At 45.1% G+C, this 12,880-nt stretch overlaps 4 protein-coding genes across 9 annotated transcripts; 2 read left to right on the forward strand and 2 right to left on the reverse strand.

Annotated features, from left to right (window-relative positions):
- The first annotated feature begins 121 nt into the window (after window positions 1–121).
- Window positions 122–6,710, forward strand: LOC6551929 (14-3-3 protein epsilon). 5 transcript variants are annotated; one of them, XR_003407626.1, is made up of 5 exons: window positions 122–359; window positions 4,878–5,347; window positions 5,419–5,599; window positions 5,661–5,785; window positions 5,846–6,710. XR_003407626.1 is itself a non-coding variant. In XM_001979637.3 (4 exons), the coding sequence occupies exons 1-4, from the start codon at window positions 296–298 to the stop codon at window positions 5,732–5,734; spliced, it is 789 nt and encodes a 262-aa protein (XP_001979673.1). In that variant the 5' UTR covers window positions 122–295; the 3' UTR covers window positions 5,735–6,598. The 5 variants fall into 5 exon arrangements, 4 of the variants coding, with proteins under 4 accessions (XP_001979673.1, XP_015010262.1, XP_015010264.1 ...); XM_001979637.3 differs by having other exon boundaries at window positions 5,661–6,598; XM_015154776.2 differs by having other exon boundaries at window positions 5,664–6,598.
- A 1,596-nt stretch (window positions 6,711–8,306) lies between these two features.
- On the forward strand, window positions 8,307–8,904 carry LOC6551911. The gene is made up of 2 exons (XM_001979636.3): window positions 8,307–8,643; window positions 8,703–8,904. Exons 1-2 carry the CDS (start codon window positions 8,509–8,511, stop codon window positions 8,835–8,837), a joined length of 270 nt encoding a protein of 89 aa, XP_001979672.1. The 5' UTR covers window positions 8,307–8,508; the 3' UTR covers window positions 8,838–8,904.
- Window positions 8,856–10,149, reverse strand: LOC6551910 (protein AAR2 homolog). Its single transcript, XM_001979635.3, has one exon. The coding sequence runs from the start codon at window positions 10,058–10,060 to the stop codon at window positions 8,921–8,923; it is 1,140 nt and encodes a 379-aa protein (XP_001979671.1). The 5' UTR covers window positions 10,061–10,149; the 3' UTR covers window positions 8,856–8,920.
- Window positions 10,150–10,219: 70 nt separating this feature from the next.
- LOC6551909 (DNA-directed RNA polymerase II subunit Rpb4) lies at window positions 10,220–12,871 on the reverse strand. 2 transcript variants are annotated; one of them, XM_026982730.1, is made up of 5 exons: window positions 12,686–12,813; window positions 11,744–12,560; window positions 11,216–11,679; window positions 10,886–11,152; window positions 10,793–10,817 (listed from the first exon to the last, which is right to left on the reverse strand). In XM_026982730.1, exons 1-4 carry the CDS (start codon window positions 12,747–12,749, stop codon window positions 10,914–10,916), a joined length of 1,584 nt encoding a protein of 527 aa, XP_026838531.1. In that variant the 5' UTR covers window positions 12,750–12,813; the 3' UTR covers window positions 10,793–10,817; window positions 10,886–10,913. The 2 variants fall into 2 exon arrangements, with proteins under 2 accessions (XP_001979670.2, XP_026838531.1); XM_001979634.2 differs by lacking the exons at window positions 10,886–11,152; window positions 11,216–11,679; window positions 11,744–12,560 and adding an exon at window positions 10,220–10,571 and having other exon boundaries at window positions 10,637–10,817; window positions 12,686–12,871.
- Window positions 12,872–12,880: the final 9 nt, after the last annotated feature.

The following is a 12,880-nucleotide window of genomic DNA, read 5'->3' on the forward strand; positions in this document are numbered from 1 at the left end:
TTTTCGCAGGGGTAATCCAGAGAGCTATAACATCAATATAAAGACTTTTCCGATTCTAGCACCATCGCTCGCGCATACGCACCACACGCGTCATGCATTTTTTAGGCGGTCATCGGGCCATCGCCCATTAATTTTAGTGTTTCACCCGCCGCCCGACACGGTCACACCGCTCGAGAAGTAGAGAAAAAAAGAAGGCGACGAATCAAAGGCAGCAAGCGAAATCGACGCCGCACGTACCGGGAGCATTTAAATAATTTTTTCTGTGGATTAATTTAACCGAAAAGGCTTCAACACAATGACTGAGCGCGAGAATAATGTGTACAAGGCAAAGCTGGCCGAACAGGCCGAGCGCTACGACGGTGAGTAGTGTCTAAAAATTGGAAATAAAAAATGGTAGAAAACGGTAGAAAAATGCGAGTAGAGTAGGGAAAATTTTCTCGACTGAGGAGCGCCAACGTTTTGGGGAGGGGTCGCTGAGATTTTTTTCCCGATCCATTGCGTCGTCGCGTGGTCGTTGAAAAGTCTGCAGCGCCGCTTCTCGTCCGAATTTGCCAATTGAAAAGTTTTTGGCCAGAAAAAATGATGGAAATTTTCAATTTTCATCTGTGTAGCTGCAGTCGAAGCGACGCAGCGTCGCGATGAGTAGTATTTCTTGCGAAAAGACGTAGAAGGACGGGAGGTGGAGGAAGCAGAAAGAAGAGGAAGAAGAAGCAGAGCGTCGGAAGAACGAAAAGAGATGAACAGAGTGTAAAACCTGATTTTTACCGGCAAAAATTCGCGTGGTTTTGCACAAAAAGAGAAAGAAACGGAATTGCGTATTATAATTTACAGCAAATAGTTTGCTTTTCTTCTTCTACTCTTTCTTTTTGGAACTATGTAGTATTAGTTTAGATGGGGAAATTTTGTGTATTTGGCGTTGCGAGTGAGGGCTGCGCGGCAGCCAACATTTCATTTTCTTCCTTGGTTGCTAAGGGCTGTTTGTAGTTGTTTCCAGTTCGCTTTTTTTCTGAGTAGTTGTCAAGGCGTAACTTTCTAGAAACTACACATTTTTCGGGGTTTCAAGTTGGTCAAATAGATTTATTCCACACCCAAAATCAATGATTGTTGGGCAGGGGAGTGGGGCAGTCCTCTCTTTCAGAACCCCCCCTCCCACCCTTTTTTCAACGAAATGTGCTTTTCATGCGCAGCAGCAGCGGCGTCGTCACCATGCCGTTGCTGCGAAAAATCGATGAATGAATCGATTGTGTCGCCGGCTGTCTCCCTCTCCCACTTTCGGCCTATTGCTTAATTCTTTATTTATGCAAATTAGTTGCGGCTAGTTGCAAGCAGTTATGCGGCCACTTGGCAACCCTGTCTGATAATGCGAAAAAAAGGAAATATAAATTTTTCTCTGCTTCTGTTACTCTCGCATTACTCATGCTTTTTGCGCATGTATGTATGCGTGTGTGTGTGGGCATGGAAGTGTGCGTATACCGATGAGTGTCCGCCGGGCGGTTTTTATTGTTGCTTTTGCAGTAGCCTTAGCTTATATTTAATTAAAAATACTCCAATTAATTAAAAAGGCAGCTCAAAATGCAAAGATAGCCGTCGTGGGAGGGGGACGGCAAATTCGGCATTTGCAAAAAGCGCGCGCTTAACCAATTGTCGTAAACGCTGTGTGCGCTGAAACGAGATAGCTAGTGTGTCTGACTGTCGGCGACGCTGCACAGTGGCTGTAAGAAGTTAACAAACATTTGGCGATTCCTCCGACCCCTGCTTCTTTTTGTTGCTGTACTTGGGCAGCAAATATAGCAACAATAATTGCAACAGTACTCTGCAACTAATTGCCTGCAAAACTGACAACATTAACGGGCGGTGGCGGCGGCAAAGAAGTCAATCAACTATTAGCACACACAAACATGCATACATACAACACTGGGGATATTTGTGTCTGTATCACATGTTTGTCTTCTTATTTTCGCCCATTGGTGTGTGTTGGTGTGCAGCACTTGGCGTTGGCCTTGTCGCACTTGGACATTTTGCGGTGGAGCTCACGCTGGAGCACCAATACCAGGGCGCACAAAGAGAGAAAGAGCGGCGGAGAGCGGAGCGGCGAAGCCGCCAGCCGGCAATGTCTGCGCCCCCAATCTGAACTTGCCTCGCCCTCCGCCCCTGATCTCCTCTGCACTCCCCTTTTCTGCACACATTAACGTCAGCCTTTAAGTGTGCTTTCTCAGGTGCTGCCCCCTGCATCACCACCCCCCTCTCCATGCTCCTTCCATCTTGCGCGCTCTGCGTTCTATCTACATTTTTTTCGAGGTCGCGCGCTGCTTTTTCCGTTGATGTTCGTTCTCGTCAATGTCGTCAATATGCGCAAAAGGCAGACAAAAAATGAGTGGAAAAAGTAGCATACATAAAGTTGATTGATGGGCGGTGGGTGGGGGTGGTGTAAGGTGTGTTTTGTTTGTTGCTCGCTTTTTGCTCAAATTGCACCATTTTAGGCGCTGTTGTTGCTGCTTCCTTTGTCTAATTACAAATTCTCTGCTCGCTGTAACGGTATGTGCGCATGTTTTTCAGCTGCTGCGCCCTTATGCCACTCACACACACGCACACCCCCATACACACACACACGAGCGCAAGACACACCCACAGGCGACTGATAAGGGAGGGGGTGGATCGTATGGAGTGGGGTGTGGTAGGAGGGGGTGGAAAATCCTGCCCATTCCTTTTGGTCCCTATTTCGCCCTAATCTTCCATTCCAGTTCTCGTGACTTTCTATACTTTTGGGCGGTTTCTCAGTGGGTGGTGGTGGGTCGCCATTGCAGGGTTGTCGCCAGTTTATTAAATTCCAATACTTATTTTTTGGAAAATAGCATTTGAAATGCTCATCTTTTTAATTAACTTGTTTACAAAAAACATTGGGCATTTTTCATAAACAAAATTGTGAATGATGCTCAGCTAATACGTTCATCTACTTAGAATCTATTGTACTTGGAATCAATTCTGTACTCTTTCCCCGGAATAGATACATTGCCAAAAGTATAGTGTGGGATATAACAACCTTGTTTTTTCTTAATAATATATATGCTACTATTTCGTTAACTTTGCAGTTGCTCCCGAAAGTTTAGATGATTCGAGAAGCTTCCATTTCTTTTCCCCATTTCGTGGCACCGCAAATGGTGTATCATGCCCGCGGGACTTGGTTCTTTATTTTTGGGACGCGTTTATTGATTTTCGCCTTTCTATATGTACATTATTTAGTGGCTGTGCTGACGCGCATGTCTCATAATTGGTAGTGGATTACTTACTACTAAGCAACATGTGCTGTACACTTTTAAAGCTGGAAGGATCCCAGCCACCCCCGAACGCCACCCACCGGCCACCTGCTCCCCCCACCATTCCCTATAATTTTTTATGCGTATGTAAGCCTCGCTTGCAGTCGTCGTAAAATGCGAGTGCACATCTCCAACACATTGGTTACAAACAACCCGCCAATGCAAACAACAATGTTTGAAGTTCGATCGTAGCCACAAAAGTTCGTGAATCATGCAACTTTATTGGCAATTTTTCACAAATACGTGCTACAACAAAAACCGCACTAATAAGCAGACAGTCGGCAAATGTCCCGATGTCTGTGTGTTTGTGTGTGGGTGTGGGTATGGGTATTTGTGTGCGAAATACGTCAGCAGCTGACGGTCAGCGGGTGCGAGCGAGAGGGCAGACTGTGCAAGTCAGCAAACACGCTACAATTACAATATTTTCGTAGTATAGCTTTGTATTGTTATCAACAAGATATGCCCGAGATAGTTAGCCTGCAACTGACTTTCCCGAGAGCACTGCAATGAAAATTTAGATGATTTGGCTCGGTAGTATTACACATTTCCCTCGGCCAAATATCAAAACTTATCTTTCTTAATTGAAATATTAATCATAATCCCGAAAAGCGTTAAAATGAAACGCCAAAATATATTTAGATTTCACATAACTGGCTCCAAAAAGGAAATGAAAAACCAAAATGATATCAGCTCTTAGTCTACTTACTTTAATTTGATATACGAGTTCCTTGTTTGCTTCCGTGTCGAGTTCCGAACATGTGATTCATGACGCAGTTTTAGATGGTGATGCAGAAGCAGATAGAGATGCCCGATGGGGCCGATAGGATTGGGTGCAACAATGTGGCGGAAGCCCTTATCACCGGCTGATTGGATGGCCCCGTGTTGGTATGACAGAACCAGTTAAATCGGGCATGGACGCAACGTCAAGTTATGCATAAATATATGTCCATGACTTACATATCATCGCGGATTGGGCGTGTCGTCGATAAGAAATGGAAAATAGGTAGTCTAGGCAGCCGTGGGTACAAAGGACAAGGGTGAGGAAAGTCCAGATAACAAGCCTTCCATACCTTGGATAAAATTATCTACTGAAATGTAAATAATTTACATAAATCATTATATACGCTTAGTAAGTTTTCCCATTCAAATGTTTTTTTTTCTTTCTTAGTCTTAACATGAAAAACAAGTTTGGGTTAGTATACGAAAGAAATTAGTTATATGACAAATCCTTAAAACATTTGTATTTTACGAAATTGTTGATAAACTAACGTCTGATAGCTTTGTTTAAATTACATCATAAGCATTGCTTCATTCTGAAGTTTCTTTTTTTACTGACTCATATGAACTAGATGTTTTATGATGTATATTTTCATTAGGCGTTGCTTAGCGGCTTAGATAGTAGTATATACATGCTAATAACATAAAACTAACCGATAGCTTATGTGAAATCCGCTAAATTTGGTTGGAGATGTTGCGCCGTATTATTATTGTAAACATATGCGGGTTAAAAATGTACTCCTGTATACTAAAGACCACACCTTTTATTTGTTGTGTCCTTTACAGAAATGGTGGAGGCCATGAAGAAGGTCGCCTCCATGGACGTAGAGCTGACCGTCGAGGAGCGAAATCTGCTGTCGGTGGCGTACAAGAATGTGATCGGAGCACGCCGAGCCTCGTGGCGCATCATCACCTCGATCGAACAGAAGGAGGAGAACAAAGGGGCCGAGGAGAAACTGGAGATGATCAAAACCTACCGCGGACAGGTGGAGAAGGAGCTGCGCGACATCTGCTCGGATATACTGAACGTGCTCGAGAAGCATCTCATTCCATGCGCCACATCCGGCGAAAGCAAAGTATTCTACTATAAGATGAAGGGCGACTACCATCGCTACCTGGCCGAGTTCGCCACCGGCTCGGACCGCAAGGATGCGGCGGAGAACTCCCTGATTGCCTACAAGGCAGCCAGCGATATTGCCATGAACGATCTGCCCCCAACACACCCCATCCGCTTGGGCTTGGCATTGAACTTCTCGGTGAGTGATTGGCTCGCAAGACCTTGGAAGACACAATGGCTCATGTATTCTATATTTCGAAATCTTCGTAGGTGTTCTACTATGAGATTCTCAACTCGCCGGACCGCGCTTGCCGCTTGGCGAAAGCCGCTTTCGATGATGCGATTGCCGAGTTGGATACGCTGAGTGAAGAGAGCTACAAAGACTCGACACTCATCATGCAGCTGCTGCGCGACAACCTCACATTATGGACGTCCGATATGCAGGCAGAAGGTAAGTTGTAATCACACCCACTTGTTCGGCTCCGTTATTAAGTTCTAAATATTATACTAAGAAGTAGACCCCAACGCAGGTGATGGCGAGCCCAAAGAGCAAATCCAGGATGTTGAGGATCAGGACGTGTCGTAATTTAAGTAAACCCCCGCCCTTCCATTTAAAACACATTATATACCTTCTAAAGTAAATATAATACCATATAATATATATGCATACAACAACAACAAACAAAAAACAACACAGCAACTTCGAGAACAACAACATGGAACCAACACGGCAATAACAACATCTCAACGCCATCGACGAACGACAACCATAGCAGCCGATTACAAAAGTAACAACAGCAACAGCAGCATCAGCATATATGCAGCATTAAATCAGCAAGAAAGCCAGCAGCAACAATTTGTCATCAACAATAAACAGCATGGAAAACAACAGCACAAAAACAGAAAAAACAAAACAAACAAAATGTTTGAAAATTGGGCGGCCTGGTGGGCGTGGTGCGGCTGTTGCTGCGGAACAGAATCGCAACGTAAAGAATTCGCGGTACTATTAAGTTGTCGCTTCGCCATTTGGCTCTCCTTCACGTTAGAAAACTGCAACATCAACTCTACTACATTTGAATTTTTTGCATTCGAGAAACCAAGCATTATATTATATTTAAATAAATATTATATTTAATTATGAGAAGCAAAAACAAAACAAATAAACTTCATTTAAACCACAAGAGACAACACAAGCAGGAAAAGAACGAAAATCGAGAAACAATCACACGAGTAAATCACAAAGCAAATTTCATCGAGTTGGCATGCATTAATTTTTAAAACAAACTTTAAATACGACAGCAACACGTAAAATACAACTTTAATTTTAAGCCAATAATAAACGTGAGAACGAGGAAATAAAAACGAAAAACGATTTAATAAGCGCAAACGTAAAAGTAAAACATAAAGTCGAAAATGTAAGGAAAAAATACAGCAATTAATTTAAATTTAATACATGAATAAAACATAAATGGAGTAAACGAAACGAAATGAGCAAACAGAATGAAAGACGCAAAAGCTAAAAACTATATTAAATGAGAAAAAGGAATGTTAGTTAAGCGAAATTCAAAACGAATTCTTAAGCTTAAATTTGTATGTATGTAAGTGTACTGTTCAAAAACACCGACACACCCGCACAGACACACACAAACACACACCCACCACCCATACAGACACCCATATTACGCATACGAGCCGTTTGTTTTCCTTAACGTTTCCTTGCTCTCTCACACTCGCATTCACATTCACACTCACGCCCACAACCATGCATGGTCTAATCAAATGAAACCAAATAATCGAACGGGAATTTGGTTGATTTCTGTGCTTCGCCTTTCGTTTTGAGTTCTCCATCGCAATCGCAACCAATTTTCTTCATCATCTCTTACCTTGCGCAACAAAGAAAACATATTAATAATATAGAAAAGTATTTGTAGTTGCTAAATACAAGAAACAAAAAGAATACAAAACAACGGTACATATATATATATATATGTATATATATATATTGTATACACATATACTTGTATATTTTCTATGCCTACCACTTATGTAATTTGTAGAGATTTCGAACTTTTCCACCCCCCACCCCCAACTAACGCTCCCTCCAGAGATTCCGATTCCGGATCTTGTCCCCATTTCCAAAACCCCCAGACAGAAACCTGGACGGAAACCCTAACCCAAACCACAACCGCAACAGACGAGTATCATATGATTTAGCCTGAAGTCCAGTAAACGAACAGATCCCCCACGAGAACAACATCATCGGCAGCATTATACATATGTAGCGTGTTTGCGTGATTAGCGAAGGAAAATAGAATGACATGAGCTGAGGAGCTGAGCAGCAGCAGCTACAGGAGAATTTTCGCACGAGCTTATTCGCAGCTCTTTGCCTTGGTTTTTTGGTTTTGGTTCTTTAATAAATGAGGCGCGCAAAAAGTGAAGGAAAGAAAGCAGACTAATATTTTGCAGTCGCTAAATAGAAAAGGCCCGTGCAGAAAGTTAATTAAGCATAAATCAGCCGCGGCAGCAACAACAGCCACATTCTTGAACGGAACAACAACAGCAATATAAGAAACCAGCAGCTAAAACTGACATTCGTATTCATTTCAAATAAAAATCATAAAAAAACAACAATTGGCCATCTCAATTTATTGTTAATTGAATTTGGGGCTCGTGCTTTTATGGGCTTGTTTAAATGGTCACAGGCAATCATCGAGAGATTGGAAATATAGAAAATGGCTTTAATAGATAGTTATTTATTTTGTGGGAAGTCGCCTATTAATAACAATGAAATCTATTGTTTTGACAGCGATTTTTCAATGTATTTTGAGGCTTTTCTTGATTTAACGCATTCAAAAGCTTAGAGAAGTGTTTTCATTAGATAACATAGTTTTTACTGAAGCCTCCAAAACAAATTGTATTGTATTAGTATTATCATTTGCTAATGAAGCACAGCACAGCCTTATCTAAGATGATAAAGATTCGTACCTCACAAGTATTGATGCATCCAAAGGATGCGAGCTTAGGAAGCGCACTGCTGGTGCTCAAAAGAAATATATGCCAAACTAAATCGCTAGTCTGTGGTCATCGCGAAATACTGGCAGACGGGCAAAGAAGAAAGCGACAACGCTTCTGCGTCAAATCAGAAGTGTCCACTTAAGCTCAATGTCGCTGGGCCAGAAGCAACAAGAAAAGTGGGTCTAGTGGCCATTGTTTTCAGCTTGCTGATGTGCACAATGGAAAAGCCGATGCATACAGATATCTATATTTGAAATCTGGACAACAGCTGGAAGAGGCAAAGGTAAAGAAACAGCAAAGAGCCCGAATGCGGATTAGTTGCAAAACGTTGCTCGAGTCTCGGAGATGGCACTGCAGCTGCAAATTGAGAAGCTCAAAGGTTTGGACAACTACAAGGCCTGGTCGATGACGGTGCGGGCGTATCTGGAGTCGGAGGAACTCTGGACGGTGGTGGAGAATGGTCCCGAGAACAACGAGGAGGTGAGTCATGGTGGCAGCGCGTATGCCTACAGGAAACCCATGCCGCATACTCTTTGCAGTCCCTGCTGAAGGACAAGCGAGCCAAGTTCTTGATTCTCTGCCTGATCGAGACCAAGCTGTGCCAATTCATGGTCAGCATCCGCACAGCTCGGGATCTGTGGAATTACCTGCGCACCCAGCACTCGCTGCGTTAAAGTAGAAATCAATATATATCAGTTTCAGTCCATTGTATTACAATAATATATGAATTACACTTGGAAAGCATAGCGCTTTTCTTCTAGGCCTCCGGTAGTTCGATGACTACAGGCTGGTCCTCAGGATCCTCGTCCAGTAGGCCCTCAAATTCCCATCCCAACTTTTTTTCCAGCCGCTTGGTCAGCCGCTCAGCGCTGACACTTAAACCTTCCGCATGCAGATTTACCAGCAGTTCACGCACATCTTTGTAGACGGTGTTATGCGGACCAGGCACCATCAGCTCCTCGGGCAGGTGGGGCAGCTGGTGGGCCAAAACCTCGCTGTACTTCATGTACGTTAACTTGTGCTTTGAGACCGCTGTTTGCGAGTGAGCAAGCAGGCCCAGAAGCTTGCGCCAGTGGGCCAGCGACTCCACAGAGTAGCCCACAAGGAAAAATGCGTAGGCGAGCTGCAGTTCCTCTATGAGTCCGTCGGCGGTTTCGAAGCCTTCAAGCAGTTTGTCAACAGCATCGATGCAATCCAAAGCGTGGCGGGAGACTTCAGCGGGCAGGGCAGCTTGTGGAACACGCAGGGGTACTGTACTGAAGCGCGGAGCTGTGCCTTCCACGGGTTTTAGGTCCGGCAGGAGTTCGCTCTCATCCAAGAGAAGCCGAGCTGCAGCATTCCGGCGGCTGATGCTGCCACTAGTGGCTCCTCCCCGCGGCCGATCTGCGTCCGGGCAAGATTGCAGTTCGATGTTCGTACGGATGGTTCCTTCTGAGGGACGACAGCGATTCATGCATGACTCCGTCACGCTTCCGGTGAGTTCCTTCCACTGAACCACGTAACGATAGTCGTACGGCGCCAGCACGCGCTCCAGTTGGGCTAGGTTCTTGCGGATTCGGTCTCGCTCCACTTCAGGTTCGGCAATCCTCCGAGGGCGCAGCTCCTCCACTTCGTGGTCCCATTCTCTTACGACAATCTCATTCGGATGGAAAAAGTGCACGAATCCAACACGAGGGGCTGCATCGCCGTAGGGACCACGGGAGGAGCACCATATGTAGTGGACTCCGGGTGGAATCATCTTGACGCCTCGGAAATCCGGACCAATGGTGTAGGCACACAGATCTATGCCGAATTCCGTGCCCTCGGGTACACCGGCGATGACCAGGACTCCGCCATCAGCCAGCAGGCGCAGCGCTAGCTGGGGATCCATTTTCATGCTGGAGTTGTCCTTGTTCATTGTGAAATATTGTCCGCTTGCAATTATTATGAAAAAGAAAACAATTGCAAGTGCGGGCGTTTCAGATAGTTGCCAGATGTGTGCTGGATTTCGATAAGTTATCTGTTCTTTCATGAGCAGTCTGGCAACACTAAACTAGCAATTCCCTTAAGCGGTTAATTCAATTCAAGTAATGCTTTTATTTAATACAGAATATGTTCTAATATTTATTATATTTAGGCTCTGTTGATTTTATTACATGGTGCCATTGCCCTAAATTAAAATTCTTGCTTCTCTTGACTTTACTGTGTATATGGGACCATGACTTTATACCTAAGCTATATTTATATGTAGTAATTAGTATTGTAAGCTGCGTTTAGTGCCGATATCGTCTAGTATTTGGCGCAGCTCCTCGTCCTCAAAACGACCCTCCAGTGAAGGAATCAGAGCCTTGGCCTCCTCGGGCGCCTCCGGACACAAATTACCAAGGGCGGCCAGCTCGAATTTGTGAAGCTTTTTCTGCATCAGCAAGCTAATTGTGGAACAATTTAATATTACTGTTGGTACGAACTTTGATGAGTGGTCTTGCTACACTACCTTCTCACAGACATTATGGTCTCTTTGTTTTTAAACTTCCGAAAACTATCCGTGTAGGCGTACGTCTTCATGAAGACCTCAGAGAACTCTTGCTCCTCGTCGGCGGATTCGTTCTGTCGCTTGCGGTGGTCGAGAAGCATGTGCACCTCTGATATCAGCAGCGTCTCGGCATTTTCAAACTCTGAAACGAAGACCAGGCGAAAGGTTTTTGTTTAGAATTTGGTACTGGACGACTTTCAGGAAATTTACAAGTGAAACATTGGAGAAACAATTTGCCCTAGCCATAGGACGGTGGTCTGCTAATATGGCCGTGTTCCAGCAGAAAATCGTAGATCTGGCGCGTTTTGTTCACATCTATTTTGATAAGACGTCGCGCATCGGCCAATCGCAGATATCCGAGCTTTGCTTGCTCCGCAACCAGTTGGTTTTTGTAGTCTAAATACGATTGCGGAACCAGCCGAGCCACACTGCACAACTTTCGCTCGCCATCATCCAGTTTGGAGTAACCAGGAAGATCTGGGAATAAAGAAAAACCACATTAAGTTGGTTTCAGACAATGAATTCAGTGAATTCTCCCACCTCCAATCTCAATAGGACTGGCCTTGCGACGCGTGTTCATAGCATATAATTTTGAGTTAATGGCCAGGGGCCCAGGATCACCGCTCCTGTTGCACTCGTAATGCTGCACCAATTGCTGCCAGTCGAAAGCATCTGTTTGCTTCTGCCTACTGTAATCTCGCTGAGCCTGCTGACGTTGTTTGCTCAGACGGGCATATAGTTTGGCTCCAGAATGAGTGCGAACGCCGTGCTCTCGCAGGTCGTATAGCTTGTGCAGCCGGCTATGCAACTCCCGACAATAGCGCAGAGACTCCAAGAGCATATCGAACTTAATGGGGTCGGGACAGATCTGCATGAAGCCCAAGAAACGCATGCAACTTGCATCGCTGCTAAAGGCGTGCACGTACTTAGAAATCCAGCTGACAGTGCGATTGGGCATTATGAGGCCGTGCTGCCTCATGATCTTGTAACGACGCTGACGCTCTCTGTAATCGATAATGGGTCATTAGATTCGTTTCACTGTTGTAGTTAGCTGTTGTAGGATCATACCTGAGGCGATTGTTGTATGCTCGAACCAGTCCCAGCTGCAATTCCTCTGTCACTTCACGCTCAAACTCGCTCTCAGGCGTCTCGTTGTCGTCGTCCCTGCCCCTATGATCCACCATACAAGAAATAAGACTCTCTGCGGAGGTGTCGTAAGGAGTGTCGAAGTCGCCTCTTGCACAGCGATAGCCTGCGCTTAGTTTGAACTGCATGGAGGCGATATCGTCATGACGTGGTGGATCCAAGCTGCGCATTTTGAAGACATACGGCATGCGCTCGGGAAGATAGCTATGCCTGGCATGCTGCAGATTAAGGAGTCGCTCGAATATGCCGCCAAAGTAGCAATCGTGGTAGTGACGTCTCACTTCTTCGGGTTCGTGGCGCTGGTCCAGAGCCTGGGATACTGCGTCCCAGTTGCCATAGCCGTGGGTGCGCAGTGTTTTCAGCAGGATACGCTCGTCCCGAGCCGTCCAATGTGGCTCCTCGGCGAAGACCTGTATGTTGTCGCGGACAATGATGTAGGCGTGGTTATTGCGGTGGGAAATGGCCTCCTTTCCGCGCGAGAAGCATTGCAGGCACAGCAGGGTGTCCAGGCACTCGGAGCACTTTATGTACGGCTCTGCAAGACTGCAACGACACGTGGCACAGCGATTGGCATCTTTTGAAGCCAGTGGAACGCTGCTATTCTTATCCCGCGTCACTTCCTCCAGCTCCTCCAAATACCTGTGCAGCGTGTGGGGATTATACAAAACCAAGGAGCTCCTAGTGTTTTCATCCTGCTGTGCATGGGTGAACCGCTTGACCTGTTTCCCCAGTAGCTCAACTGCAAAGAGGCAATCAGTGTGGTAAAAATGTGGAGGAGTGCCGCTATTGGGGCACTCGTAGCCAAAGGTTTCAGCCAGTTTCACTTGTAAGTAGGGATTCGGTTAGTGTGGGGGCGTCTGTTACCTTTGGGAAACTGCAGGTCAGCGGCGTCCTCATCCACCATATCCACGGGGTTCATAAAAGACATAATGAACAGTTCTAATTACACTTTTTACTAACAAATTCTAATTTTTACAATAAAATGCCGCTGTTTTTAGTGATGGGAGAGGCATAGCGATAACTTGCTGAGAAACTATCGATAGCTTAAATAAATACATC

The sequence above is a fragment of the Drosophila erecta genome, unplaced genomic scaffold (assembly GCF_003286155.1).
Source record: "Drosophila erecta strain 14021-0224.00,06,07 unplaced genomic scaffold, DereRS2 tig00000000-arrow-pilon, whole genome shotgun sequence".
In the NCBI taxonomy this organism is placed as follows: Eukaryota; Metazoa; Arthropoda; class Insecta; order Diptera; family Drosophilidae; genus Drosophila; species Drosophila erecta.